The 23687-nt window shown below is 45.9% G+C and overlaps 2 protein-coding genes across 4 annotated transcripts in view; one reads left to right on the top strand and one right to left on the bottom strand.

Moving 5' to 3' along the window:
• CIAPIN1 (cytokine induced apoptosis inhibitor 1) overlaps positions 1 to 10301 on the bottom strand; it is a 15228-nt gene extending 4927 nt beyond the window's left edge. The window contains exons 1-5 of one of the 3 annotated variants that reach the window (XM_072826969.1): positions 10145 to 10301; positions 4880 to 5055; positions 4262 to 4414; positions 2848 to 2924; positions 949 to 1117 (exon numbers count right to left, since the gene is read on the bottom strand). In XM_072826969.1, coding sequence (XP_072683070.1) covers positions 949 to 1117; positions 2848 to 2924; positions 4262 to 4414; positions 4880 to 5045 — 565 coding nt within the window. In that variant the 5' untranslated portion in view covers positions 5046 to 5055; positions 10145 to 10301. Of the gene's footprint in view, positions 1 to 948; positions 1118 to 2847; positions 2925 to 4261; positions 4415 to 4879; positions 5056 to 5237; positions 5263 to 9447; positions 9587 to 10144 lie in introns of those variants that run through there. The other 2 variants (XM_072826967.1, XM_072826968.1) reach the window with 2 other exon arrangements.
• COQ9 (coenzyme Q9) lies at positions 10083 to 23636 on the top strand. The gene is made up of 9 exons (XM_072826966.1): positions 10083 to 10378; positions 13058 to 13226; positions 14645 to 14780; positions 18537 to 18679; positions 18950 to 19034; positions 20654 to 20758; positions 22097 to 22252; positions 22568 to 22621; positions 22935 to 23636. The coding sequence occupies exons 1-9, from the start codon at positions 10309 to 10311 to the stop codon at positions 22968 to 22970; spliced, it is 954 nt and encodes a 317-aa protein (XP_072683067.1). The 5' UTR covers positions 10083 to 10308; the 3' UTR covers positions 22971 to 23636.
• The last annotated feature ends 51 nt before the right edge of the window (positions 23637 to 23687 follow it).

Raw genomic sequence — 23687 nt, 5'->3', positions numbered from 1 at the left:
GTGACGTACAAGAAAACTGGCTCCAGAGCCAGCGGCAGTGCTGTGAGGCAAACTGGTGGCAGACACAACCCTCACCCTGCAGACCCTGTTGGTGCAAAGAAGGCACTGAGAATTGAGTCAGTGTGGGCAGGTATAGGCAGGTCCTCAGAGACAGTGTGGGCACGTCTTCAGACCGGCCTTGGTGGTTAAGTGCACCCCTGAAGATCACTGTTGCAGGTGGAGGCTCGGATCTTCCACAAGGCAAACTCCTCACCTGAGCCCTTCCTACCCATTCTGGAAGCAGAGGCTGGGATTCCAGCAGATTTCTTAAAGATTTTGGCTGGCCAGTCAAAGCAGAGGAGTGTGAATGTACCTGCAAATGTTTGCATACCTCATGGTTGGGCAATTTCTCTTGATTCAGGCATCATGAAACAGTGATGAGGTGAGGGGGTGGCAAAGGGCGGGTACAACTGTCTGAGGAGAAATACTTTTACAAGTGGCTTAAGATCCTCAAAGTAAGAAAAGCTGACTTTACTAGCATAGAAAGGACCCATGGGAAAAAAAAAAAAAAAAAAAAAAAAGAAAGGACCCATGGGAAGAGGTGCAGGCTACTCTTATCAACCACGACCACCACTGCGAGAGCTCCTGAGGATGAGTGTGGTAATTCTGGGGTGTGGAAAGACTTCATTAGCTAAATCATGTAGCTCAGGCTTCTAGAATCTGGAGGCCTCAGTGTCCTAAGAGCAGAAGAGGCCAAATGAGGTAATAGCTAATGTGCTATTTCACATCAGAATCTGAATACGCCCAGGACAACAGAACATGAAACATTTTTCCATTTGGAAATGACAGAGATGAAGGAAGGACTAATCCTCTGGAGACCTCACTGTCTCTGTCTAGATCTCTGGTTCAACATCTGAGTTGTCTTTCTAGGCTCACCCAGACAGAACAATGCCCCCAGGCCACTCTTACCCGGGGGAGAAGACTTCTTGGCCAGAGAAAGCTTCAGTTGACTAGAAGAACCCACTTCAAAGTTGGGTTTTTTGCCTGTGATGTGCACAGAGAGCAAGTTGTCACTTTGGTAACCCAGGTGTTCTTGGACAGACTGTATCTCCTTGGGGCTCAAGGACTCCTGCTGCAGCTGGAATTCAAGACATCAAAAGAAGTAGGTCACACTCTTTCCACAAAATGATGTCATACTAAGTCCACCCATACAGGTGTCAAATACTCATTTCTGTGTTACGAAGTGCATAATATCAGGAGATGATAGACATCATCACATTCAGTTTCTCAGTGATCTGTACTCTAGAGTGCTACTTTGCTTATGCGCTTACTTTGAGCCAACCCTCTGGAAAGTTTTCAAGTATTTACCAATCCCTGTCTATTAGGTACAAGGCACTGTGCCAGTTGTTCTGCGGGTTATAATGATTATGATTATCAAGATGAGTCAGGCATCCTGAATAGGATGATGCCTCATGGTGTACTACATAGAGGCAGGCGCACAATAAACATAGTAGAAATAAAATAGAGAAAAAAACCATAAAGGTGGGGGAAATGTTTTCTTGGGAAGAAGCAGCGGACAATAAAGGTAGAAAACAATGTGGGAGTGCCACCTGTGTCCAGCAACTACAGAATGGTTAAATAAATCACAGCTGCTCCACAGCACTCAATATTGTTACATCATTAATAAGAGTGAGGGGCAATGCACTGGGATAGATAAATGTTGAAGATATTTAAAGGTGGAAAAAGCTAGTAATTGAATAATGTATACATATGACCTCATTTACATTAAACAAGTACCTGTCTCTCCCTGTCACACACACACTCACAGAGGTCTGAGCAGTAACACATAAAAATGTGTTGGTGGCTTCCTCTTGGGAGGGAAGTGTGAGGAAGGCCTGGAATGTCACTTTATAATTCTATACTCTCCAGTATTTTTTTTGGGGGGGTAAGATTTTATTTATTTATTCATGAGAGATAGAGACACAGGCAGAGCGAGAAGCAGGCTCCCTGCGGGAGCCTGATGTGGGACTCGGTTCTGGGACCCCGGGATCATGACTTGAGCTGAAGGCAGACGCTTAACTGCTGAGCCACCCAGGCGTCCTTATATTCTCTAGTATTAATTGAATTTATATGAGCATCTCTTATTTTAGATTAAAAAAAAAAAACGGAAAACAAAAACAAACAAACAAAAAAACCCGGAAAACCTTAAACTAAAAAGAAAAATAAGCAAGTATGGGCATAAAGAAACTAAGGCCCTAGGTCATGCTGCCAATCTGTGGCACGGAAGGGGCGGGAGGGTACAGCTCAGTGGTAGAGCCTCTGACTCAAATCCGTGGTATAACACTTATCACGGTACAGCACTTTCCTCTCACACAAGAAAATTTCAACATCAAAGAAGGATGTAGAAATAGGAACACCTCTAATTAATCTAAGTATTTTTACTGAATTGTCAGAAGTGGGATATTCTTCCCTGACCCACTCCAGCCTCCACCAAACACCTGAGGATGATTCAGGTGCCCGTGTTTCACTTGGGCCTAGGATTTGTGTTCATTAAGGGACCCGTGTTGCTCTCTCCCTGAAACATGGGCGCCACCACTCCACCAGTACTGAGACCAGAATATGCCCCAACCCACAGGGGCCCAAGCTGAGTCTATTCAAAGGAGAGTTGTTTCAGAGGTTCTGTCCTTTGAGACACTGTGTATCTTACATGCAAAGCACTTCCCAGTTTGCTTCCCAGTCTACGTGACACTGCACCCCTCATTTTCCATGCTGTTACTCCCTCATTCTCCCCAGATCTATGGACAGAGATCCTGGGTGTGGTCACCCAAGGTCTCAGTTCCCAGCAAAGGAGGTGGTCTACTAACATACCTCTTTCACTTCCACGAGACCAGAAAGAGTCAGGGCCGAACACAGCTTAGATGTTGTCCTCACTTTGCTGTTGTTAACTGCCAAGAGGAAAACCCCGATTAGCAGCTTCATGGGCCAAAACAGGAAAAATCAAAAAGGATCCTATTTGCGTCAGCTGGCAATAAAAGTGATCGTGACAGTATTTTAATTTGACAAATCCTTCTGGTTGTTCAGTACGTGCTTACCTACTCCCTTAAGTGTCAGAGAATAATTCTATTGTTATTGTCCTGTCTCTCCTGGCTTCTTGGAAGAAACTTTCTGGGGTTTCTGGACACTGAGTGAAAAGGAGGCTGAGGACTCAGAAAGCACACAAGTATACTCTCTGCGCAGTTCCTACAAGAGAGACACTGCAGCTTCCCGTGGTCTACACTTCCAACAAAGAACACTGGCATATGCCGTGTCCGTCACAAGTTTCTATTCCCACTAAATGCTTTTACATATTTCAAAATACTTTCGTTCTCTGGTTGCATTTACAAATTGAGTCATCACATACTGATGGAAAACGGAACAAATTCAGAAGTGACAGCTTCATCACTGAGCAAAAAAAAGAGAGGTTTTTATTTCCTGGGTCCTATCATTAGTTTCATATGAGTCAATAATTACGACTCATCACTCCCAGACTTCCAGTCATTATTTTCTAACTTTTTATTCTGAAATAACTATAGATGCATAGGAAGATTTAAAAAAAAAAAAAAAAAGGATGCTTCTCCTTGTTTCCCCCATGGGAACATACACAAGTACCGCACACTAGAAGACTGGGAAGTTATCACTCAGGGTCCACAGAGCTCCCCAGATCTCACCAGTTTTGCATGCACTTGTCTGGGTGTGCACAGCTCTGTGCAATCTTACCATGCTCACAGCTTCATGTGAGCACTTCCACAGTCACAAGGAGCCCTCCTGAGACCCCTTTCCAGGCTCACATATCCTCTGCCTCTCACTCCTAGCACCTAGTAGTCATCAGTCTGGTCCCCATCCCTAGAACTTTGTTATTCCAAGAATGTTACAGGAATAGAATCACATAGCATGCATCCTTTTGGGATTGGCTGTTTTCCACTCGGCACGGCAAGATTCCCTTGAGATTCATCCAAATTGTTGCACAAGTGAGTGGTTTATTCCTTTTTATTGCTAGAGTTTCCCGTGGTATGCATGTACCACAGTTTAACCATTCAACCTGTTGACAGACCCAGCCATTTTCAGGTAGACATTTTCCTCCTATTGGGTCAAAGATCATAGTTCCGTGAGATGCACTGCTTCAGATTTTTATAACCAAGGAGAAGGATCTCCTAATGACAGCTCCCGCTCAGAGAGATGCAGCAAATGTACCTAAATATTTAACGTTGTTAAATTCTAGTCTTCCAAATAAAAATTTCCTTACCTACAGCTGTCTCTACTGGCTCTCTCAGAAAAAGACATCCACCAGGCCGCAGGATCCGGGCCATCTCAGCCAAAATCTCAGTGCTGTGCAGAGTGGTGCTTCCAGGAATTACACCCGACAAAATAATATCAAAGCTAGATTCTTTGTGAGCAGCTGAAAAGAAGGAAGGTTCTGATCAGCAATAACCTGGGCCCCTGACGCAATCTGCCCAGCCCCCCAAGGTCCTGCAGAGGCTCCAGGCTTGGCCCTGGAAGAATGAACAGCTACCTATCTGGCAAATGTTATTATACCATTACTAGCAAGAGGGGCAAAGAAGCCACTATTCTCCCTTGGTCTTATTAATTTCATATCCTTTTATATGTCCAGGAAAAGAAGTAAAAAGGAAGCTGGCTGAAGAGTAAGCTTTTTAAAAAATGCAGGATATCTAATAACAACATACTTATAAAAATCAACTACACTCTTTTAAGTCCACTGTATCTCAACTGAAAAACAGAGTGACCCCCCCCCACTGCCATCGTGTGCCACTCAGAACAAAAACTCAGATGCGAAGGAACTGCATAAACGCAGCACCCCCATCAACCCTCTGCAGCCCTGTAAAGACAATGGGTAGGTACTTACATTTCAACAGCTGGTTGATGTTTTCCACAGACACTTGGCCCTCATCACCTGTTAACTTTTGAAGCTTGTCGACCAGATCTTTCAGAGCCTCCAGGGGGGATGACTGATCCCAGACCACGGCCACAAACTGGCCAGCTGAGATCCCATAATCTGCCATTCCTGCCATGCTGATGGACCTAAAACCCATGGACCAAAGGAGAGTCACGACTGAGCAGAGATAAAGCACAATTTAATCTATGAGGTACCAGCAAATACAATTAGAATCACCACCTAATTCCGACCTCCCACCACGGCATGCTGACCACACTAGAGTATCTTCCTGTGGATGCTACAGAGACTAAAATAATGAACCTGTTACCTCAAGGATTCTTAACCCCAACATTCCCCAACAATGCAGGTTGCTTCCTGGATGGGAGTCCTGCCTTGGCAGTCAAGTATACAAGTTGAAGGCAGAAAGAGTATTTCTCTTTTGATTTGGGACAACTCAGCTTGAATGGAAGGAATATGAAACACACAGGACGTTAATTAGGCAAAAGTATGACTCAGCAAAGAAGGCAAATAAAATGGCAGACCTAATGCCACCACAAGCTTAATTTTTTTTTTTTTTTAAAGAGACAACATATTTACATTTGGAAAATAATGAGATTTTCTCTTTCATGAAAATAAGAAAATTCAATCCTATTGAATCTGCAATGATCAATAGTACCTAACATGTCTTTCTTTCACATTTACGATTGCCCAGGCTGTTCAAAGGACCTTATATACATTATCCCAACTGAACCTCATACAACCCTAAACTCTGTATTATTCCCATTTTATAGGCAGAAAAATTGAAGCCATTGACTTTGCCAGGTCACACAACTACTAAATGTGGGAAGACCTGGAACATGAATCCAAATCCATGGGACTATAAAGCCCACACTTTTAATCTATGGAGATTCCCCCCACCACCATGGGTCAGCTTTCCCTTCCACTTGATATGGACAGGAGTATAGAATGTGCTCATGAAGCAATTAGGTCAGGCGATGGCATTCTACTCAGCTCCTCCTTTCTTTCTTCAACATTAATGCCATCAAGTTCCCATCTTAAAATAGCTCTAATAATGGCATAAATGCAGACGCCACAGTAGACAGGCCAAGCATGGACCAGGGTTGTGCTGAACACCTCTGTCTTCTGTAGAAGTTGCTAACTCAGTCACAATTACACCACCACAGACACTCTGAGACTGAATTTAGGCCTTGTCCGTTACACCCTTCCTTCTTCAAAAATATTCAGTTCAAATGATTTGCTTTTCTGCCTACAAAACATGGCCAAGTTAGCCAGTCACTCTTAAATACCACAGTATTTTGATTTTGTCATTCATTTCCTAAAGTTTACTTTCTAGTGCGAAACCAAAACACTTTCTTCTGGAATCAGGTCCTCCATGATCTGGCTCCGTCTGTATCTCCCACCTCTCCAAAGCGAAGCCCTCCTTGTTCTATGAAAAACCTCCACATTTTTGCTTTAATCATGCCTTTACCTGTTTGCTTCCATGTGGAATGCCCGTTCTTCATTATATTGACCTGACTGCAAGCCCCAGTAAAAGGATGCCATGTGTTATCAGATAAGCAGGATTCCTTAATCACCGAATTGTCTTTAAATCCTTAAAAAGCACACACTCAAGAACTGACACTTTTAAGCTTTTAACTGTCACTTGATGTTGAGGAAGAACTCCTGTAAATCTTTAAGGTAAGCGACTTGGGATCAATGTTTCATTGAAGAATCAGCCAGGGGTATCCCAGTGGGGGTGGGTGGGTGGGCGGGTGGGGAAATAAATAAATAAATAAATACCAACCAGGGAAGACAGGAATAGGGATTGCTGGGCATTAAGTCATAAGAAATAAAGGACCTATTTCTAGAATGATGTTGACACAGGTTCTCTCCTGGGAAAACAAAAGGGACAAGCTCCCTGCCCACCACCACCAACTATAACTTTGCACTGTACTCACAGAAAAACCATCATGAAAGAAAGAACAGGCAAAAGGTTACTTGTTAGGCAGAGAAAAACAAAAAGCCAGGTGTCTAGATCTTTCCAGCAAAACCTCTAGACCTCTGCTTAACAGAGACAGTTTTATAGGTTTTGAATACGATGAACTGGGCTTCTACCATTGGATTGTCTACTTATTAACTACATGATCATGGGTCCAGTTATTAGCTCTCTCATTTCTTACCAATAAGGTAGGAATAATAATCTCATATTTCACAAGGCTGCTGTAAGAAGTAAATAAGAAGATAAAAATATGCAAAGCACTCAGCAGGGCGTGACACACAGAGCTCAGTGAAATAATGTTTTCAGAGAATTTTTATATCTTGGTGGCCAGTTTATTTGCCTTTGCTTCAAAGAGTCCCCATAAAACCTATTCTTTCTCCTCAGCCATCCCTGCTGGGAAGACTCCCTAGGGAGACGCGATGCTTCTTTTACATTGTTAGAATTACACAGTATAAAAGCTGCACTTTATGACATCTTCAATACTACTCCAATGGGTGTGTATCAGTACATTAGAAGGACGTAAAATACTTTGTGTTCCATATCTCCCCAAACTAATCTTCTATGGAAAGAGGGAGCTCATAAATGTATTTATTAAACATTAATCCTCAAAACACAGACATAGCCACCACTCTGTTAGCATTTTCCCAATAAAGTGGGAGACAATGTTCTTCTAAGTATCTAAAAGCCAAAGGATGGTACTTTCCATCATCTGAGTTTTCTGCTTTTAGCAATCTTTCTTTTTTAAAAACTGTAAGAAAAAAATGTCTGGTGCCTGAGGTGACTCAAGAGCCTGGTTGCATACCTAAAAAGAGGTGGAGGGGGCAGCCCGGGTGGCTCAGCAGTTTAGCACCGCCTTCAGCCCAGGGTGTGATCCTGGAGACCCCGGATCAAGTCCCACATCAGGCTCCCTGCATGGAGCCTGCTTCTCCCTCTGCCTGTGTCTGTGCCTCTCTCTCTCTCTCTCTCTCTCTGTGTCTCTCTCATGAATAAATAAATAAAATATTAAAAAAAAATAAAAAGAGGTAGAGGTGGAGTTGAAGAAGTCATTGTCACGTCATGGGCCAGTCATTGTCATGTCATGGGCCTTAAATGTTAAGCACCTCTCTAGCGCTCACTGCTGTATACATGTGTCCATGGCTCTTCTAAAATGCTACTAGCAGGCAGGGAAAGCAGATATCTACGAGTATCTTCTGGAGATTCATGTATTTCTAAGGTACCCAATCTTGAGGCATTTGGCTCGTCTTATGGATGAAGGGGGCCAAAAGAAAAAAAAAAAAGACTGAAGTTCAGGTATCAGTTCAAACCAAGGATTAAGTCCTTTTAAGTCAGGTACATAAAAAATTCTGAGAATACTGAAAGTCATCAGAAAGGAAAACTTTAAATTTAATGAACTGACTGAAGCACACATAGGAAAAAAAAAAAAGGTGATCATTAGCAAGGAAACAAGAAAGAAAAGAAAGAAAAGAAAAGAAAAGAAAAGAAAAGAAAGAAAAGAAAAGAAAAGAAAAGAAAAGAAAAGAAAAGAAAAGAAAAGAAAAGAAAAGAAGAAATGGAAGACTGTTTCCAGGTATGTCAAGAATTGAGGGTTTCAGGAAGGAATCCCCAGTGCTAGAATTTCCAAGGCTCATTTGAAGATGGGTGGACAGAACTCTGAAAACAAAGCCTTATGGACAGATCAGTAGTGTTTTAATGAATCTATAGATGTGCATCTGGAATTTTAACATTTGGGTTAGGAGGGCTTCCCCCACATAGAGGCAGGGGTGGGCAAGATGTTTTAAAAAGACTTGAGTTATAAGGGTTGTGCAAAACAGATACAGACAAGAGTCTAGCTGCAAACATAAACTTTACAGAATGACATGCTTAGCTCCTGTCACCAGTTATCCCTAATCCCCAAATCCTTCAGTTCTCCCTATTAATATGAAGCCTTCCCTGATGCCAGATAGCAATGAGGCACTCTGCATTTACACGTCAGTTGAGTGCCTATAGTCCATGACCTCCCTGAGTCACTCAGAGATTGGCACTCAATGTAAGAATGAAGGCCACCAACCTTTTCCTTCCCAAACTTCAGGTCCTACAAATCATGTAGGGGCCTTGTTAAAATAAGATTCCTGGACTTAAAAAAAAAAAAAAAAAAAGATTCCTGGACTTCATCCAGATGTACTAAATCAACTCTCCAGGAGAAGGACCAGGGTATCCAATTTATTAATAAACATCCTAGATGGGGGCAGTGGACACCTGGGTGGCTCAGTCAGTTAAGCGTCTAACTTTGGGTCAGGTGCTGATCTCAGGATCCTAAGATAGAGCCCCTCCATGCCCCCTAGCTGGCTCCACGCTCACCCTCCCCTTCTGCCCCCTCACCACGCCGCTACGCTATCTAATAAACATATATATATTTTATAAAGAGCATGCTAAATGGTTCTTTCGATCTGGCAAGTTTGGGAAATTTTCAATTAAACTGTTAAAAAGAAAACAGGCCCCAAATGGAATCACTTATGCTAAGCCCGCATCATCACCAAACCAAAACTAATACCTAACCTACCTGCAGTTTCAACCGTCTCCAGGAATGTACTCTTAAGGGGTCAGTCTGGAATCCTCTGCTCAGTATTAGTAAGGTATTCTGCCTAACGGACCTCGTCTGTCCCCCAAAGGACGGTGACCTTGCCCGAAATAATCCTCTTCTCCCCTTTAGGACTTCCTTGTCTCACCAGCCCCCCCCCTCCCCCCCCCCCCGCTTTTTTAAAAAACCTTTCTTCTCGTGGAGCTCTTTGGAGCTTCTCTCTACTGGGGACGCTGCCCGATCCATGAATCGTTCAACCTGGCTAAATTACTGATATTCACAGCAACTCCACACTTTGTTGGTTCTGGCAAGTCACTGGCTCTAAATTACAACCCGGGGGGTCAGGTTCCCCCAGTATCTGAGACGAGGCGTGAGGCGCAAGGTCACGGCGGCTGGGCATCCGCAAGGCGGGTCCCCGCCCCCAGCCCCGGTCCCCGGCCGCGGCTCAAGGCCCTGCGCGCCCGGCGCCGGCAGCGCGGGAGACAGGCAGCCGGGAAGGGCCCGCACAGGCAGGGCCGGCCGGTGCCGCACACCGACTTCTCCCGGCAAAAGCCCGTCGTGCGCCCCAGGAACGCGGGGGACAGGGCTGGGAACTGCAAACAGGAGGCTCTAGGGACAAAGGTGGGCCGGAAGGGGACGGTGGGGCAGGCCGGGCTCCCGGGCCTCACACAGCGCTCACCTGCCTCCCGGGCTCGCTCCCGGCCTCTCCGCGGCCGCCGGCTTCGCACCTCGCGGCTCTCGCGAGAAGAGGAGGCTGCGGGAGCGCCGGCAGGGCGGAAGTGGCCTGGCCGACCTCCTGGGTCTGTCCGTCGCGTCGCCGTCGGCTGCGTGCCCGCTTTCAAGATGGCGGCGGCCTTGTCCGGCGCCCTCGGCCGGGCGGGCTGGAGGCTCCTGCAGCTACGGTGCCTGCCCGGTGAGGGGGCGGCCGAGCGGGGGAGCGGGGAGGAGGAGTGTGGGGGCACGAAGCGGACGGGGCAGGGTGCGGGGCGGAAGAGGCCGTCGTGGCGGCCGGCCAGCAAGGTGACGTGAAGGGCATCGGCGTGGAGCAGCCGGCGTCCTGGGCTCGATTTCTGTCTGCCCCCATCCTCGAGCCGTGAAGGGCAAAGAGTAGCGGAGCAGGGCTTGTCACCCCCATTTAGCGGAGTTAACGGAGGCCCGGAGAGGGCTGTGGGTGCCCAGGGTCACGCAGCGGGGCAGTTGCAGACGGGAGGGCTCGCACCCAGCCTTGGAATAACTCCATTGCCGAGTCCCCGCGCAGGGCCCCAGGCGACGGAGGTGGAAGCGGCCGCAGGGAGCTCCTAGTTCATGGTTTCCTAAGTCAGTCGTTTCTTCACCGCTTCAAGAATTCTCTGATACCGTACCACCTTTTCCACAACACAATCCGAGTTTTCGTTTGTACATCCGAGTTCTTAAAACTATAGATGTTTGCTTTACAAGAGGTTACTGTATACTGCTACTCTTAAGTGGAAAACCAGCGTCCCCTTCTATGAGTAGAATGAACACACTGACGCATTAACTTAAATGCATAAGTAATGAAATAATAAATAATTTCCTGTATTCCATAAGAAATCATGCGACCTTCAGTGGTTCCACACTGATGCTTTGGGACCTCTCCCATCCTTTTCAAAGTTTTAGGAGTATTTTGTTACATTTTTTTTTAATAAATACTAAAATATTGATGTTTTTACAGTACTGTTCTAAGTTTTTTATTTGTTTTTAAGATATTACCCGTTTATGAGAGAGAGAGAGTGAGTGAGCATAATCAGGGGCACAGGGAGAAGCAGGGAGCCTCACCAGGGCTGGATCCCAGGACTGTTAGATCATGACCAGAAGTGAAGGCAGACACTCCACTGACTGAGCCACCCAGGCACCCCCTATTAGGCGTCTCTTAAAATCATTGTTTCCTGGGTTAGTTGGTAGATTTTTTAAAAAAATGAGTGTCCTTTTGTTGTTTTTATACAAAAGTCCAAATTAACTATGTTTAGTTAAAGTAATGCCTATGACCACTCCTATGACCAGAGCCACTCCTAGGTATTCACCCAAGAGAAATGAAAGCAGGGACGTTGAGTGTCTGCCTTTGGCTTAGGTTGTGATCCCGGAATCCCGGGATCGAGTTCCACATCAGGGTCTCTGCAGGGAGCCTGCTTCTCCCTCTCCCTGTGTCTCTGCCTCTCTTTCTGCCTCTCATGAATAAATAAAATATTTAAAGAGAGAGAGAGAGAGAAATCCAAACATGCGTCCATGGAAAGGTTTGTAGAAGTACATTGATAGTAACTATTCGTGATAGGTAAGGCTGAGAAAGCCCAGGTATTCATCAGCACAATCGTGTTTCTTGATGGAATACTACTCAGCAATAAAAAATAAGTTAATTTCCACAAAAATAGGAATCTGTCTAAAAAAGACTGCAAAAACAAGTTTTACACGAAAAGGATATACTATAGGAATCCATGTAGATGAAATTCTAGGACAGGTTAAACTAGGATGAAAACTTCTGAACAGTGTAAGTGGGGGATGACTGGGAAAGAGCATGAGGGAACTTTTTGGGGCTACAGTACACTCTAGCTAAGGGTTCAGGTTACACAAGTTTATACCTTTGTCAGATGTCAGAATTGGCACATTTAAGATTTGTGCATTTCATTGTATATAACTGTCACCTCAATAAAAGAACAGTAAATAAATGTGAAACTCTGGTTCATGGTATGCATGAATGCATGGTATGCCAGAATGTGTGGAGCTGAAGAATACTGAGGTCTGCAACAGATCCATCAAAAATAAGCTGGGTTAAAAGATTTTAAAAAGCTGGATTGATGAATGAAGAGTGTGGTAGATCTGTAGAATCTAGGTGGTGGATATACAGGTGTTCATGCCATAGTTCTTTCAACTTGTATGAGATTTTTTGTAATAGGGGCACCTGGGTGGCTCAGTCGGTTAAGCATCCAACTCCTGATCTCAGCTCAGGTCTTGATCTCAGGGTCGTGAGTTCAAGCCCTGTGCTGAGCTCTACACCCAGCATGGAGCCTACTTAAAAAATTTTTTGTAATAAAATGTTGGGAAAGGAAAAAAGTAGTACGAGCCCGTACTTTCCAAATCCCTTTCTCTAGTAAACGGGGGTGTTGCAGGTATTGCCAATGAGAAAACAGATTAGTGATCTGTATGAAGGTATAAACATTGTGGGAGTTAGTACTCACAGACTTTCTAATTTCTAGTCCAGTGCTCTTGCTATGATATAAATATGTAACATTTTCGCTTTCACTTTTTGATTGGGCTTCACAGCACCCCGGTTGAGCAAACAGATTATTACTCTTGATTTGCATATTTTAAAATCATGCTTGTTGGGGTGAAGTGGTTTGTCCTAACATAGTTAGCAAGTGATAGCAGCAGGCCCAGAAGCCAGGTCTTCTGTTACCTGGCTCCTGCTTTTGCCACCACATCATGTCGCAAGGTTGCCAATTTACCCCAAATTTTTGTCTGGGACCAACACTTGGATAAGTGGTTCTGGAGTAGACTCTTCCCCCATCTCTCGCACCATTCAAGGTTTCAAAGAGTCTTCTCTGGTAAGTGTCCCTGACTGACAGCCCAGTTTTTGTTTCAGTGTCCCGTTGCCAGTCAGCTGTGGTGTCACGTGCCTTCCATGCTTCCACTATGCAGCTAAAGTCTTCAGATGAGCAGAAACAACAGCCTTCCCAATCTTTTTCTCAGCAACAGTCCGAAACACATGAGGCAGAAGAACCCAATCCAGAATCTTCTCGTTCACCTCCCAGGTATGCACCAGAGCCCCAAGCCCATCTGTTTCTGGCCATTTTGCATGCTTGGGTATGTCTGGCCTTCCTCTCCTTCCTCTCTCCTCTTTATCCCCATTTTCACCTTCAATCATTTTCAGGGCCATCTGTGAACAGAACCTATGGTTTTTTTTTGTTTTTTTTTTACCTATGAGTTTTTTTGAAAATTGTACCTGTCCACTCTAAAATAAACAATACAAAGAAGTTCAGAAAAATAAAGCAGAGATGACCAGAAATCACAAACCCAGAAATAACTAACATTTTCGTGAATATCCTTTTAGATGTTTTTCTAAGTATGTTACATGCATAAGTCTATATATAATTAGTGATTAATTATACCACCTATTAAACATGCTATTCCAGAAACTTTTTCACTCAATAGCACATTTTTAATGTTTTCTCATTCTATATGATTTTAATGGTTGCATAATATTCCAGTAAAGGGCAGTATTAAAATTTACTTAACCTATTTTTTATTGATGAATTTGTTTATTTATTTTTTAAAAATATTTTATTAAAAAAAAAGATTTTATTTATTTATTCATGAAAGACAGAGAGAGAGGCAGAGACACAGGCAGAGGGAGAAGCAGGCTCCATGCAGGGAGCCCAATGTGGAACTTGATCCTGGGTCTCCAGGATCACGCCCTGGGCTGAAGGCAGCGCTAAACTGCTGAGCCACCTTATTGATGAATAGGGCTGCCCTATTGATGCCCTATTGATGAATTTATTAATTAATAGATTTCCTTCACTGCTATAAAAAATGATGTCATTATCTCTCAGCAGTGGGAGCACCTAATAAAAGGATGTGCAGATTTAACATTTTATTACATAAGTGGGGCCAAATTGCCCTCTCGGAAGGTGATAATATTTACATTTCCATTAGATATCTTTTCTTCTTAATCCTGCCACTGAGAAGTTCCTCTACCTCTGATATTAGGGTGTTCCTGTCATTTTTCTGGTCTCCTAATTAAAGTACTTTTCAATTCAATTCAGTAAATATGTTTTGAGGAACTACTTTGTGCCAGCCCTGTGAATACTAGAAGCATTGTCTCTGCTCACGGAGTTATCATTTAGCACAAATACAGATAAAGTGCGCTAAGGGCTATAAACAGAGAAATCCAGGGTACTGTGGGAGCATTTGCCTTCAAATGACATGGCCTCCTCACTCACTGGATCCCTCTCCCCATGACTATAGGAGAGGAGAAAGATAATATAATTTTTATTCTGTCACCATGGAAATATCAATACTGCCACAAAAGTAAATGTCTTCCCAGTGTGTGCTCAGAGAAAGCACAGAGTCTCTGGGTTCCGGTCAGGCACCTTTTGCCTGTCAGGCAGCAGTCAGTGAGTTGAGGTGTGTTGGGCTCCATCACCATTTCTCTGTTCTGTGTGGGTTTCAGGTACACAGATCAGGGCGGTGAGGAGGAAGAGGACCATGAGAGTGAGGAGCAGTTGCAGCACCGCATCCTGACCGCAGCCCTGGATTTCGTGCCTGCCCACGGGTGGACAGCAGAGGCAATTGCAGAAGGAGCCCAGGTATGTATAGGACAAGGTGGGCCAGCCTGACCAGGATTGGCCAGGAGGGAGTCACACCATCCAGAGCAGAGGGCCTCATGCTTTCTTCTGGCCCAACTTAGAGCCTCTCACTTCCATAGGATTTTGTGGGGGGAGGTTGTTTTTTCCTCAGAGTGAAATGGCTTTCTTTTAGTATGGAAAGATTATACCAGGGACTTGGTTCTCGTGAGCTAGGTTCTAAAGGCAGCCCATTAGGCAGGCATTGCCGATGATCACAACTATCACATTTCATTGACTCTTAAGACAACAGTGCTTGAAGATGCACCATTTTATGCATCACTAAGAAAGAAAAAATGCTACCTAATAAATTAGGACACATTGTCAATTGCATAATTCACACTGATTGTTTAAATTGAAAAACTGGGGGGCCCCTAGGTGGCTCAGTCAAGTAAGCACCTGACTCTTGGTTTCAGCTTAGGTCATGGTCTTGGGGTTATGAGGTTGAACCCTGAGTTGGTCTCCCTGCTGTGCCAGGAGTCCACTTGAGATTCTCTCCCTCTCCCTTTGCTCCCTCCACCCACCCCCAAATAAATAAATCTTTAAAAATAATTTTAGGCCCCCGGCCCTGGGACGGCACGGCAGGACCGGCGCCCTGGGGTGGATGGGGGTGGTAAAAAAAAAAAAAAAAAAAATAATAATAATAATAATTTTAAAATGTGGCACCTGGTTGGCTCAGTTGGTAGAGCACGTGACTCTTGATCTTAGAGCTGTGAATTTGAATCCCACACTGAGTGTCAAGATTATTTCAAAATAAAAATCTTAAGAAATAAAATGATAAAATGGGTGCATCTTAGAATTGATGAAATCTGGTGTTTGAAAACACTCAAGAAGGCACTACTTAGGAGACCAACACTTTATTTTTCTCAGGACTTTCCTTCTGTGTTGGAATAGATGGCTGCTTTAGATTAACCCTAGGCTCATATTGAGGCCACAGTGTACAGAATTAAGCATAGCTGGATACTGTCCTGCGAGAGCTCTGTGAGAACAAAGAGCATTCACTTCTGCCATCCTAAGCTTGCAGGAGAAATAGGATGGAAGGTTGAGCATGTTTAAACACTAGCCAGAAGAATGCAGAAACAAGGGTGAGGTACAAGTACAAGAGAAAGTGGCAAAATCAAAAGTCCAAAACCCCTTGAAGGCAAGAATTAGAAGATCAAGAACACAAGTGGGAGGACAGGTCTTAGATGTATTAGGGATGATGGAGAAGACAGCTGCAGGTTTAGTTTCTAGAATATTAAGGGAGTTCCTGGGGGATAGCTCCTGTTCTCTGTGAAGTAGGTGTGGCTGTCTCATGAATCTTAAGTTAGGAGAGAGTAGGAGGAGACAAAGGTTTGAGGGTGGCACAGAATGTTGGAAAGAATCATTGTAGGAAGTGGTAGAACAAGTAGAGGACAGAAATGTAGCAGGATGTTGGGAGAACTCTTACACAGAATTCTGTGGGAAACTGGTCTTTTTCACTCTGTCTTTATTCATAGTGGTTACATAATTCCCATTGTATTTACTTGACTTCAACTGATAAACATTTGGGTTGTTCCCATTATTTAGTATTCTAAACCAATTTATACAACATTATAAGTGCATTTGGAGAAGTGGAGTTGCTATTTTGGGGAGCGTTTCAGTCAGGGGACAGAAACCACACCAGTTATTCAGATAGAGAGAATTTAATACAAAGAATGGTGAGGTAGGTGTAAAGTTGGTAACCAGCTCACTGACAGCATAAAAAGAACCCTCTAGGATGTTAGGGAGGCTGCCGCCCCGGAAAGTGGCTCCCATCTCCAGGGCTAGAGGGACAGAGGGAAAAAGTGGACTTGTTAAAATGAGAAGCTTGAAGGATAGCCCCTTTGGAGGCCAAACTCAAACCTCTGAGGAGGAGATGCTACTCAGCTGGCACTGCTGTCTCTTAAGTTCAGAGAGAGGGTCCCTTGGGCTGGCACCCAACCTCTGGGGGCAGGGAGGAAGGTGGTGGCTTGCTGGAACCAGTTCTGCAGGTGCTGAGAAAGGTACAGTCCAGGCTCAGCTACAGCCACAGAGGGGAAGTGCTGCTGCCCTGGTGAAGAAGGTGGTGAAGCGCGGCTGGGGAGATGCCCACAGGAGCCTCTAGCAGACGGGACCATATGCAGTCTTCCTCCTCCTCCAGCCTTCGGCTCTCCCTCCAACCACCCACTTGGCAGAGCCTAACATGGAGCTGGGATTGTGGCTTGTGGAGCTGCAGCCCCCACGTCATGAAGCTGAGACGAGGAGGGCAACTTTGGGGCTGACAGTAATTCATCACCTGGTCCAAAGAGTATACGTGTATTTGTGTGTGTGTGTGTGTGTGTATTTAAATATTTGTTTATTTAAGTAATCTCTACACTCAACATGGGCTTAAATTCACAGCCCCGGGGATGCCTGGGTGGCTCAGGGGTTGAGCATCTGCCTTTGGCTCAGGGTGTGATCCTGTGGTCCCAGGATTGAGTCCCACATAGGGCTCCCTGCATGGAGCCTGCTTCTCCCTCTGCCTCTGTGTCTGTCATGATTAAATAAAATCTTAAAAAGAAAAATTCACAACCCCAATTTCAAGAGTTGCACACTCTGCCCACTGAGACAGGCAAGCAAATGTGTATATTTTTGAGGGTCTTGTTGCCTACATAGTAGAAGCAGCATAGCCCAGTGGTGAAGAGCTCTGAGCAGTGTTCCCTCATCTAAAAAGCTGGAATTGCCACAAGGTCACAGTGAGATCATGTGAGTCCTGTGCTTAGCAGAGTGCCTGGCACAGTTAAGCATACAGTCCCTGTTGGTATTGATGCACTGCAAATCTGCTGTGAATCCTGCCAGATTGCTCTCTGTAGAGACTGTGGACTTCCACCAAGACAGAGGCACTTTCCCACTCCCAGCAGTGGGGATTAGAGTTTGTAAGTTTTTTGTTCCTTCTCTGCCCTTTGTCCCTGGTGCTGTTGGGGTTCTGCCTCTAGGAGATGCTCAATGATTGCCATATATCGGGAATAGTAAAGGATTTTCATGGCTTTGTTCACTTCTTAACTCATTAAGAAAAATGGTTGGTTGGTTGGTTTATATAGCAACTGAGAGGCTTAATTTCCAGGAGATTTAGGTTAAGTCAATTGGTGAGGAAGAGCTGATTGCTCTACCCAGCCCCTCTTTTATATCATGTAGGACTCTAGGATATGAGTGTCAGAGCTCAATTCAAACTGGCTCAAGCAGGAAAGAGAACGTTTGGGCTCATTTAATAACAGAAAAGTTTGGAAGTAGCTCCAGCACAGTGTTCTTAGATTGTGCTGCTGGGAATCGTGTCTCCATCTTCTCTGCTTTGCTTTCCTTTCTGTGAGCTTCATTCTCAGCAGGGATTTCCCAGGCAGGACTAAAAAGGGTTCAGGAGCCCCAGTAAAGAGAGAGCCCTTCTTTTCCAGCAGCACTGGTGGGATTCCAGAGGCAGCCTCTTAGGGCCTGGACCTGGTCATGTGCACATCCCTGCGCTAGTCACTGGGAACTCCAGTTATCCAAGCCTGGATCTCACACTCTCCAATACACCAAGGGGCTTGATGAGTATGGAGGGACAGCTGGTCAGCCTCACCCAAATCACATGGACCAGGAATGAAGAGTAGGGATACCCCATTAAAAATCAAGCTGCTGTAACTGGAAAAAGAGGCACTAGTGAGGAACAGGCAGCACAGGTCTACTACATTTGTCTACCAATTTCTTGTTTTCTGTCTCCTTTTGTAGTCTCTGGGTCTGTCCAGTGCAGCAGCCAGCATGTTTGGGAATGATGGCAGTGAACTGATACTGCATTTTGTGACCCAGTGCAATGCTCGACTCACTCGTGTGCTTGAAGAGGAGCAGAAGCTGGTCCAGCTGGGCCAGGCAGAGTAAGTCCTATGGTATTATTGCTCAGGGTGGCAACTAAGGATCAGGTGGGGCTGAGGCCCCACCAGCTGCCCCGGGAGGTCAGTCCAAGCAGAGCCAAAAGAGAGGAGCATTGAGCAGCCCTGCTGCTTTGATGGGCCCGGAAAGCTGCCTGTCTCTGACAGGCCAACATCAGGAGCTGGTGGGACCCTCCTCCCTAGAGCCAAGTAAGCATGGGCACTGAGCCCATGCCTTTGACACAGAGACACACTGTTTTCTTTTCCCTCTTCCAGGAAGAGGAAGACAGACCAGTTCCTGAGGGATGCAGTGGAAACCAGACTGAGAATGCTGATCCCGTACATTGAGCACTGGCCCCGGGTACAGAGTCCTTATCTAGGCCCCAGGGCAACAATGTATTCACGTTCTTAGTTCTCAGCACTTAGCACTCAGAGGACCTTGCACATTCTTCAGAAGTTAACTCACTAATCTGCACAGACCTGGGGATTCTGGGATTCTCAGTGCACTAGAGCTGGGGAGTGCCATAGGAAGTAACTGAGCCATCTGGGGCTCAGTGCCTAGAAATGTGAGTGGTCTGAGTACTGGGTCACATCTGTGTTGGGACCTAGTAGCCCGAGTGTGCCACTAGGTCTTTGGTGAGGAGGAATCCATGAAGGAGATTAGAAAATGAGAAGGTTTTATTGGCCTTCAACATTAACAAGCCTGATATGTTCTGGATGGCAGAGGAGTGGGAGGTCTTTGCCACTTGTCAGTGGGATGCTTGAGAGTTGGAGTATTCGTTCTGAGGGCTTTTTTTATCCCCTTTTCTGAAACTTCCTCTTTTTTATTGCAAAGCACGTCACAGTTTGGGCCATTCTCTTAGTTAAGAAAATGGAGTCAGAGCACATCAGGAACGAGAGGACATGGGCACCTGGGTGGCTCAGTGGTTGAGCATCTGCCTTTGGCTCAGGTTGTGATCCTGGGATCGATTCCCACATCGGGCTCCTGTGGGAAGCCTGCTTCTCCCTCTGCCTATGTCTCTGCTTCTCTCTGTCTCTCATGAATAAATAAAACCTTTTTTAAAAAAAAGAAAAAAAAGGAATTAGAGCACAGCAGAGACCATCTCATGTTCTCCACCCAGCTGGTATACCACTGAGCATGTAGTATCAGCCAGTCAGGCTGCATGTGGAGGGAGTACACTGAGGGCTAAGCCCCACTGCCTGCCTGTGCTGGCCACACTTGATTTTCAGACCTCTGGCCTTGACTCATTCCACCTTGCAGTTAAAGCAGTGGAAGTACGTGTATTGGGCCCTGGCTGCCTTCTGATTCAGCACGTTTTCTTCAGGGCTCCTTTACTAAGAGAAAATTTCCCAGCCAATCCAGGGCCTCTGATCAGCTTCCAAAGGCCACAGCCAATGGATTTTTGAGTTGGTAAAGTGACAAAACCTTGTCCTCTCAGGAGTCGATGTTTGCTAAGGCAGCATCCCTGGGTTGTGCCATTGCTTGCATGAATAAAGAATTTTTAGTTTCATGTACCAGAAACCAACTTGAGTTAAGCAAAACACCAGGGAGGAATTTATTGTGAGGCCTTGGGGGGGCATTGAAGGCAGGAAAGCTGCTGGGCCCTGGGAATGGCCTGGGATTTGGACCTAAAAACCACCCCTGACCCTCCTATCTCTACTACTTCCTCCCTGTTTCTGAACAAAGTGCCCTGCCCCATCCTTGCTCTCAGTACTGTCAGAAAGACCAGGCTAGACCCTCCGGCTGCCTGCCTTCCCAAGTCTACATGCTGGGGTTGGAGAAGCTGAGTGGGCCAGCCCAGGGTAGGATCTGTCCCTGACTCCTATCAGCTATAGCCAGGGCTGTTAGCTGCCAGAAGCTCACAGCAGTCAGGTGGGGATGGTAGATGTCAGCAGGAGACTTGGGCAGGCCCTCTTATTCCATGGAGGGGTGAGGCACCATCCACCTTGTGTGCTATTTTTCTGTCATTCTCTCCTCAGGCCCTCAGCATCCTCATGCTCCCTCACAATATCCCATCCAGCCTAAGCCTGATCACCAGTATGGTGGATGACATGTGGCATTATGCTGGGGACCAGTCCACTGACGTGAGTGCTTTCTGCAAATTTAAAGGGTACCAGGAAAGGCTTGGGTTAAACATTTCTTTAGGAAGTTTGTGAAAGTTCTTTGATCACAGTTCCCTTTGGGGGGCCTGCAGTGCCATTCCCATCTTGGAAAGGAGAGGCTAGACATGGGGAAGGTCCCTCGAGAAGCCATAGTGGGAGCCAGGTCTTCACTCAAGGGCTAGCAATCTGGCCACAAACCAGGAGTTTTTCCCTTTGACCTCTAGTGGTGATGCAAGCCTTAGAGGGCCAGGGGACTGGGGTGCTATTTTATAAGCATTTTCCCCTTGGTCTCCTAAGATTCAAATTCTGCAGTGGTCTTTCTCAGTGTGTCTTTCATTAGACTGATTTTAAAAAGGTTAGGTGGGGGGGCGTCGCCTGGATGGCTCAGTTGGTTAGGTGTCCCACTCTTGATTTCACCTTGGGTCTTGATCTCAGGGTCGTGAGTTGAGTTCTGTGCTGGGCATGAAGCCTACTTAAAGAATGCCATGGAGCCACCCATTGCTTTGAAAAGGAAACTCCCTCCCCCCAGCCCACTTTGGCCTGCTTTGCCAAGAGATCAGTAAGCCTTTAAACAGGCACGAGCGAATAATCTGACTTGTTAATGCTATCGTATTTCTGGTAGGAAATTTAAAAATAAAAGTATACCTTCATAAAATAAATTAATATGTGATGGTACTTGAAATCCAGGCTGAGGAGCAAAGAGATGCTCCTGCCACAGTTTTAACAAAGGACTTTAATAAGCTCCTCTCGTGTGGGAATATACCACCACCAGAGTTCGTGAGAAAATGAAATTAGAAAGCTGAGAAATTAAAGGAATAAAACATGAAGCAGCTGAGCTAGTGCTCCAAAGAGCAGTTTGCTGGGCCAGCCCGAAGTGGTGGAGGTGTTCTGTTCTGTCCATGGTCCTGTGTCAGCCCTCATGTGACTGATGAGCACACCACAGTGTGGTCATAACTGGCTAACCATAGAGCCTCTCCAGCATTTAGGTGACCTCAGACTTAGTCTTTTCACCAGCAGTTTCAAAGTGGACTGGATATAGCAAAATCACCTGGGATGCTTATCAGACATCCAGATTCCTTGCACCTACTTCAGACCCCGGGCTCTAAACTCTTAAGAGGTTAGGCCCAGGAGCTTGCATTTTAATCTCCCAGGTAATTTTGATGTCCAGCAAGTTTGAGAACAGTAATATTATCCAGGGGGAAACAAAGGTACCTTTGGGGGAAAAGAAGAGATCAGGAGAGAGCCCGTGTGTGCCGCTGGTTTGGGATACAGTCCACAGCAGTAGTGGTGACTCACCTTCCTGGCTGGGTTCCTTTGCAGTTTAACTGGTACACCCGCCGAGCCGTGCTGGCTGGCATCTACAACACGACAGAGCTGGTGATGATGCAGGACTCGTCCCCAGACTTCGAGGACACTTGGCGCTTCCTGGAAAACCGGATTAATGACGCAATGAACATGGGCCACACTGCCAAGCAGGTAGTTGGGGCTGGCCCTTTGGGAAGCCTCCTCACTAGGCACACCACCCTCCTTAGGCCATGGCTACTCACTTGTCTGTTCTCTTGCACTACTTTGGCCTCAAAGGACAGTCCTGAGGGCCAGTCCTGGGAGTTGGCCTGGCTCTTCCTCATACCAGCCCTTCCCTGAGAGCCACACTTGGGCCATTTTTGGTTCTGTTCATAGGCTTTTCCTCCAGTCCGCAGGGTCCTCATGAGCCCCTCCTGATTTGTCCTACCTGTTTCACCTTTGAGCTTGTGTTGGGGTCTTAAGAGAACCTGACCTTGACTCTTCTAGGTAAAGTCCACTGGAGAGGCACTGGTGCAAGGACTTATGGGTGCAGCAGTGACGGTGAGTACTGCTTTGCTCAGGCCTGCCCTCCTGTTCCACTCCTGCCCTGTAATCCTTAGAACATGCGTCAAAACCAGAAAGCTACTAATAACACTGGCAGTGGTTCACCCCCAGTCTCTGATCCTGAATTCCCTACCTCTTCTGCGCACCCCCCCCGCCCCCACCTCGTTAAAAAACATCGCTGGCACCTGGGTCCCTGGTGTGTCAGATGTGTGGGTCTTAGCTGTGCCTGCCACCTTGAAAATCCCAATCTTTCCCATTGGAGTCTTAGGGACAGGACAAGGCCTCATCATTGTTTTCTTCCCTGTATCAGCTCAAGAATCTGACAGGTCTAAACCAGCGCCGGTGAGCAGGACAGCGTGTGAGCTAGAGTGCCCAGAAGAAAAGCTACAGATATATTGAAAGGGCTTTGAAAACTATGAAGTGCCGTCCGTGGAACAGGGTGTTAATGGGAAAACACTGAAGGACTCCTTAGTCACTCTGACAGCCACCTGGAAACCACAGAGCACTTGATACAGCTACAGCTGTAGCCTATAATCAGGCTACTTCTTTAGTTCCAAGTGCTAGGCCAAGCCTCCTGATGCTTCTCTTCATTGCAGCTGGGTGACTGAAAAATGAGGCTCTCTTCCAAGCATTCGAGCCACAGAAACCCAGCACATCTGTATCATGATCTCACGGATACTTTGATCATGTCTTAACCTTCCTAGAGTGTTCTCTGGGGCTCCCAAATCGGAGTCAGGGTGTGAAGCCATTACAAATGGCAGCCCATCCCTGGCACGGCACGGGCTTGTGCACACAGGTGTTCCTCACACCCCCTCTCCTCTCTGGCGTCCTGAGATGCTGCACCTGGGAACCCCTTAAAAAGCTGCCTCACCTGAGACCAGTGCCTCCGGGCAGTGGTACTCAGCCTGGCTAGAGGCGGGAACCCAGGCCCGTTGTGTTACACCAGTATGTGTGGCAGGGTTATTAGTGAACTTAAGAGTCTGTAAAAATAGTAATAAATATGTTGGAAGCAGGTTTGTGTTGGCAGTTAGTTTCCATCTGGGCCCCAGCAGGGTGTCCAGGA

This window comes from Canis lupus, chromosome 5 (assembly GCF_048164855.1).
Source record: "Canis lupus baileyi chromosome 5, mCanLup2.hap1, whole genome shotgun sequence".
Classification (NCBI taxonomy): Eukaryota; Metazoa; Chordata; class Mammalia; order Carnivora; family Canidae; genus Canis; species Canis lupus.
Note: the sequence above shows the minus strand (reverse complement) of the source record. Positions and strands in the feature narration are given on the sequence as shown.

Excerpts from the sequence above, each read along its gene's own strand:
- COQ9 (XM_072826966.1), top strand. The coding sequence starts at position 10,309 with ATGGCGGCGGCCTTGTCCGGCGCCCTCGGCCGGGCGGGCTGGAGGCTC. Across the intron at positions 10,379-13,057 it reads GCAGCTACGGTGCCTGCCCG|TGTCCCGTTGCCAGTCAGCT; the intron begins GTGAGGGGGCGG and ends TTTTTGTTTCAG. Across the intron at positions 18,680-18,949 it reads GTCCAGCTGGGCCAGGCAGA|GAAGAGGAAGACAGACCAGT; the intron begins GTAAGTCCTATG and ends TCCCTCTTCCAG.